Genomic DNA, 6,000 nt, shown 5'->3' with positions numbered 1-6,000 from the left:
AAATACATGTTATAAGGTCCAGGTAACTTCGATGCTTGGGGATGTCTATGGTAATCTTGATATGAGTTGGCTTCCCTGGAGTTATTTGCAGCAACACAGAATAGCTGTGATGCCATGGTATACAACACAGCAACCACGTCACTAAAAAGCAGTCCAGCACTGTTTGAGGTCACCTGCGAGAATTCAAAGGTTGTGCTTGCAGCCTCTGAGGGCCAAAGGAATATTCTGCAATCAAGAACTCCCAGAGACTAAGAAATGATAGGATAGTAGAAACCAAAATTTTAATTGGACCATGTAAAAAAGCACAGTAAATTCTTCAATTCATTTAGCTGTTTTTTTCTAAATTGTAAAAAACATACTAAAACTGAGCCTGGCTCTGGCAAACATATGGACGTTTTGTTCAAAGTTAAATATATAAAGCTCTGGAATATAAGAACCCTCTTTCTTCCTTACCCTAAAGCTCACAAGAAGCCTTCTCATGCCCAGTGCTCTACTCTGATTCCAGACTGCTCACCACTTTACAAGCACAGATCCTAAGTGTTCTCTAGTGACACCATCTTCCACCATCACTGGCACTGTTTGTTGTACTGTCAAGCTCTAGAATCAGCTCTGGTCCTCGCATACCCCCATGGGCCATTTTTTATTTTATTTACAGGATTTCAGTCCGTCAGATTCCTCATGCTCTTCGGCCCCTGCAACATCTTTTCCTTCCCAGGATCTAATATTCTCTTGCAGCTCGATATACACCCACAATTACACAGATCGGGAGCACTATTCTCCCTCCTCATTTCTGCAGTCAAGACCCCATTGGTTCTTCGCTCGCTTTAGTTCCAAGATTTCTTCATATTTATACTGCATTTCTTCCGAACTCCCAGGTTCTTGACATCCCTGCTCAGGCTCTCCTATTGCACTCTCACCTTGACTCTTAGCATCTGTATGATCCTGTTCCATGCTGCTGCCCCCCACCCACACTGTAGATTGCTTAGAGCACTAATGCTATCTTAAGGTTCTTATCACCCTGCCTTCCCTAGTTTAAAGGTCCCTTTGCTTCTTGTTCACCCTCACCCACTCCCCAGGTTTTTACCCTACATTCTGTCCTAGCTTAATTTTCCTTTCCAGGAAAAAGAACCCGCATGATTACCCATAGCTTCTAAGGTTTCTCTATACTTGTCCTATAGTTCGGCTTCTGGTTCCAGCAATCCATCTTTCCCAGACTCACTTCCTAACTGCTTTACAGGACTTAATGATCGTTCTTCCAATTCCTGCATCTCGCTTAGCTCTAGGTTCTTACAAACCCTTTGCCATAATATGGTAGTTCCTCTTTAGGTTGCCTAATCCCCTTTGCTCTACACCCCAAAAAAAATACTCTTAGCATCCCTTGTCTTCATAGTCCCTTAATCAATGCCATCTTTCCCTAAGCCCTTTAGGTTTTTAGTGTCCGCCTGTATTAGTTACAGTATTTATCTTACAGGCTCTCAGGGCCCCTCTGCAATGACTGTAGACTTTGTGTTTAAGTTGGAGCACTCAACAACCTTCCCTTGGGTTCTCGGTGTACTGCTGCCTTGGTTTGAGCTGTTCTCCTAATACTGACGTCCCAGTCCTAGATTCCTTGTATTACTCTCAATCACCACAATCCCTAGACTCTCCCCATACTGGATTTATCGCTTCTTTCCTCGCCAGCGTGATCGCTTGCCAGAGCCTCGGCTCAGTCCTCGCCCACGTCCTGTGCCAGGTGCTTTGGTGAACTGCTTTTTGAAGTCCACCAGGCAGTCTGTGGCCTCTGAAATGCTCACAAAGGACTTGATTGGAGAGTTGCTGAACTGCACATGTGTGGTGAAATCATCAGGAGAGCTTGGCTCCTTTAAGCTGTACCCCTCTAGCTCATCTTCTTTGTTTGCTTCATGTGACCTAAAGAAAGAACACAAGAAAATGATATAGCTTTCCACACCACTTTTACAAACTAATATGAGTTTTCCGCGCTGCTCCTTTCTCAATGCCATCACTATCTCCACCAACTCATGCCATTCATTTAACCAATGAAGGCACTCTCCACTTCATTCTCATCCTATTGCCCCCTTCTTCCAGACTTACAGAATGTGTCCCTATAGCTATGTTAATCAATGATGGCAATCTCCATTTCATTCTGGTTCTACTGCCTTTTCCCCCAGGCTCACAGCTCCCCGTATATAAAGGAGGAGACCATTTCACAGCTCAAAAAAAGAAATCTTAAGGAAACCTGGATGCATTTGCAGCACTTCACATGTCCTGGCACAGACACTCAAACACACCCATCATCATTCTGCCTGTTCATTTTCCTCTCTCTTCCTCCACATTACAATAAAGATATGTCGGCAGATGGAGCATAATCAATAAATTATCTGAAGGAAGGCGATCTGTACCACATGAGGTAAAACAGAAGTTAAGGATCTAATTACTTTCCAGTAACAATAGTTTTTCAGCTTGAACGTTTTAGAAAGCCACATTTTGTTCATTATTTCGCCATCTAGGGTTGGGCGTAGAATTTTCTTCGAAGCAGACAAACTTTTGCCTTGGGGCATCACAGAGCAGAGCCGGTATGTCTCCCTAGATTAGAACCATAAGCCTGCAATGCACTAGTATGTATTCATCTTCAAAGTTTTTACCCTCTGCTAATGTATGTATCCATGTGTATAATGGTTACTGTTTAGCTTTTTCCCATTTTTAGGTCATTAGGGATTAACTGTCCTCGATCAGAGAGGTGCATGGGTCATATGTGAATCGAAAACTGTGTCAAGCTGAAAAACTACTGTTAAGTGCAACATGTTTATTTTGCACTTCTAGAATCACATGCTGTATACAGATTGCACCACAGTATGGTATTTTCCCCCTGTATAAAAGTGTGTGTAGAGGGTGAAAGCTGGTAAAAGAAATGTTCAAAACTGTCTGACTCACTTAGTCTTCTATTTCTGATCGATTATCCCCACAGTAATGCTCGAAGAACGTGAATATTGAAAACCATGTTGGCACTGTTAAAATATCATTAACTGAATCATTTCCGCACTAATAACATAACTGGATTGCTTTTGCTATGGTGTTCTCTGTTATCACAGTATCCAAACCTGGGGTAGCACATGACCGCTCTCCTATAGTGCTCTAGCCATCTCTAGTTGGTGAACTTGGGTGCTGGAAAAAGGATGGTATACAAGTTGATTTGTATGGAAATTGGATACTATGGTTGACACAAATGATGGGTTTCTTATGAGAACTACATTGACCTTCCTATTTTTGAGACATGGGTTTTGTACTTTTAAAGCTTGAAGTTCACCAAGTCTGCATAATGATGTTATGACAATTAGAAAGACAGTCCTTAAAGGTTAGTGTTTTAGAAATTATCTATACACTGGTTCAAATGGCAGTTTCTTGAGGATTGCCAGAAAATATCTAAATTCCACAATAACACAGAGAAGTGTTGCCTCAAAGTACCTCTTTAAGAAGGGTATTTAAAAAACAGTCTCTAAAATATGCCTTTAATGGATGAGGCGACAGCTTTTAGGTATACTCCGAGTGATGTAGAACAGCTTTTAATTAAGTAGATACATCATATACTGAAGAATAATACTTCCTAGTTGAAGGTCTTCTGACCTTCCTTATAACATCTATACATTACTCTGTTAGGTTCAGATGTTGGACCGCTAAGCCCTCAACGTCAAACGGCCATAAGTAAATTCTTTGGATCTAGCTGATACTTTTCCCATTTGCATTGGGAGTTTGCCTGAAGACACTGGCAGCTTGACCACCCTGTGTTCTGACATTGTCATTAGATGCAAATACTATGGGTGTCGGAGACATCTTTAAAAGGCAAACATGGTCTGGTTATGCCATTACTCAAATTTAGGGAATTACACTCATATATTGTGCTGAGCTCTCCTCCCAGGAGCACCCTGATTTTGATGGGGTTGGTGACAATTATTTTCATGCTGACTATAAATCAAGCTGATGCAGATCATCTACCATATGTCTTATGCATGTTTGATATTGCTAGAAAGAATTCCCTTTTCCAGCCAATTCTGTAGGCGTGGGCCTTGAGTGTGTAGTCATCACTGCAAGACATTTTGTGAACACTCTTGGAGCGGATCTTCTCCCAAAAGTTAATACTTTGAATTTGTAATGGCCTCCTCATCGTGAACTTGATATACTTTCTTCATACATAATGCATCAGGGTATGTCTGCTTGCATATTTGAAATCTGTCGTCGCTAAGAAGTTCTTCTCTGTTAACAATGGAATGCCATCCTGCAGCACCGTCACTCGAAAGGTTTCCACTTATATGAACTTGAAGAGGAAACACAAGTCCAATACTGTTGGCAAAGGTATGCCCTGATTTGGTATTAGAACGCGAAAGCATTATACACGTTTATTCTTGTCTGTCAATACGACTTGATTGACTGCTCCTTTTAGCAGTATGTTGAACACTTCCTGAAAAAGGTATGTGAGTTCCTTCTTGTACGTTTGATGCCTTGACCTGGACAAATATGTTTTTCTGATACTGTAAAGTGTTTTATGATTTTCAGCACTAATGTGTCCGTTGCTGCAAACTGAAATTTCTGTAGGCGGTTTCTTGTCCTACACCCTAGTGTAGTAGAGGCAGAATGAAAAGTATATTTATTACTTGTGGCAGAACCTCTCATTCTCCCTCGAGCATGAAGGCACTAACTTGGTGCAGATGAGTGTTAACATTGCACTCCGGAATGACAGTATGGTATGATCTGTGTGCAAGAGCTTTGCACATGTCTGAACAAAAGGTGACGCTGACTCCTTTGGCAGGAAAGCTTTGCTTGAAAGTACTTCTTTGGAATGCCTCCATCACTTTAGCTTTGTCATTTATGTTCCACATTCTTTTCGGGGAATCGTCTGCATTTGATCTGAACAGATACTGTAATGTGAATGATGTATCAGTGACATCTCCTTGAACGTCTAGCTTAAATCCTGAAATGCTTAGACATGCAGAGTAAAATATTGTGCATTGTTGTCTGTGGGTGGATTTGTAGGACTGGGTGACGATATTAAACGTGTATTGCATTTGTTTCACCCTCTTAATTCACTGCTTGTTCTGTATATACCTGTATACTCTTGAGGCAGATGATGAATAAATTCGTCCACCTCTTCGCACTACTGATATCCGTAACAACTCTGCAGTGTGTTTGAATGTGCAAAATGCCACGGCGTAGCAGCTGCGAGATCCACTTTTTTAAACAACGTCTAGTCTTTTACTATCCTTATCAGGCAGTGGTCCTGATGATGACGAGTTATTGGACTCGCTGTGCGGACAACTGATTAGTCTGATACCATTAGGCCCTAGTAAGTAGTGGATCCCATGATAACTGTTTGCATTCTTCTCTATTCAGGGTATTCATAGCATTGAATATGGCTGGGCTTTTAAAGTATTTCTGCTCTGCTGTAAAATGCTCGGCACTGCGGGCAGATATTTTATTTTTAAATATTTTATTTTTCAGTCTTGAGGGTTGACTGCTTTAAAAAGCAAACACGAATTCCTTTGCATTTTCTTGCTCCTCTTCTAATTGAACCTCAAATGTGCCTGTCACCCTTTTAACACTAGCATGACAGCCCACCACATCGCCTGGATTAGAGAACCTTGAATGATGGAACAATTTTCCTCCTGTGTAGATTTAATGTTTTCCAATATATTAAGCCCCCTTCAATAGTATGCATGTCTTTGGCTGAACTACATCACCTCCTGCTGTACAAGAGTCCACTCACTGCTCTTCCTCAGGCAAGACTATTCTATAATCTCAGTGTTGAGGTGTCCGCCATCTAGCTGGGTCTTTCTTGGGCCAGTCCTGTGAGGTAGCGTGTAGAAAGTGAGTGACTAGTCAAAAGTCATTTTCTTTTTTTATCAAAGTTGTTTTTTTGGCTGATTGTCTTCTCGTGATTTCACCTTGACCGTGATAGAAGTCTGTAGGAAAGTATCCCCTTTCATGGCATAGTCACCCCTATTTTCTGCC

At 41.4% G+C, this 6,000-nt stretch overlaps 1 protein-coding gene across 16 annotated transcripts in view; it reads right to left on the bottom strand.

Moving 5' to 3' along the window:
• Positions 1 to 256: 256 nt before the first annotated feature.
• The window catches only part of UIMC1 (ubiquitin interaction motif containing 1), a 380,703-nt gene continuing 374,959 nt past the window's right edge, over positions 257 to 6,000 (bottom strand). For all 16 annotated transcript variants that reach the window (XM_069244540.1, XM_069244534.1, XM_069244544.1 and 13 more), the window contains one exon: positions 257 to 1,908. In XM_069244540.1, the coding sequence (XP_069100641.1) occupies positions 1,659 to 1,908 (250 nt within the window). In that variant the 3' untranslated portion in view covers positions 257 to 1,658. The remainder of the gene's footprint in view (positions 1,909 to 6,000) is intronic.

This window comes from Pleurodeles waltl, chromosome 7, assembly GCF_031143425.1.
Source record: "Pleurodeles waltl isolate 20211129_DDA chromosome 7, aPleWal1.hap1.20221129, whole genome shotgun sequence".
Classification (NCBI taxonomy): domain Eukaryota; kingdom Metazoa; phylum Chordata; class Amphibia; order Caudata; family Salamandridae; genus Pleurodeles; species Pleurodeles waltl.
This window is presented reverse-complemented; position numbering and strand designations above follow the sequence as displayed.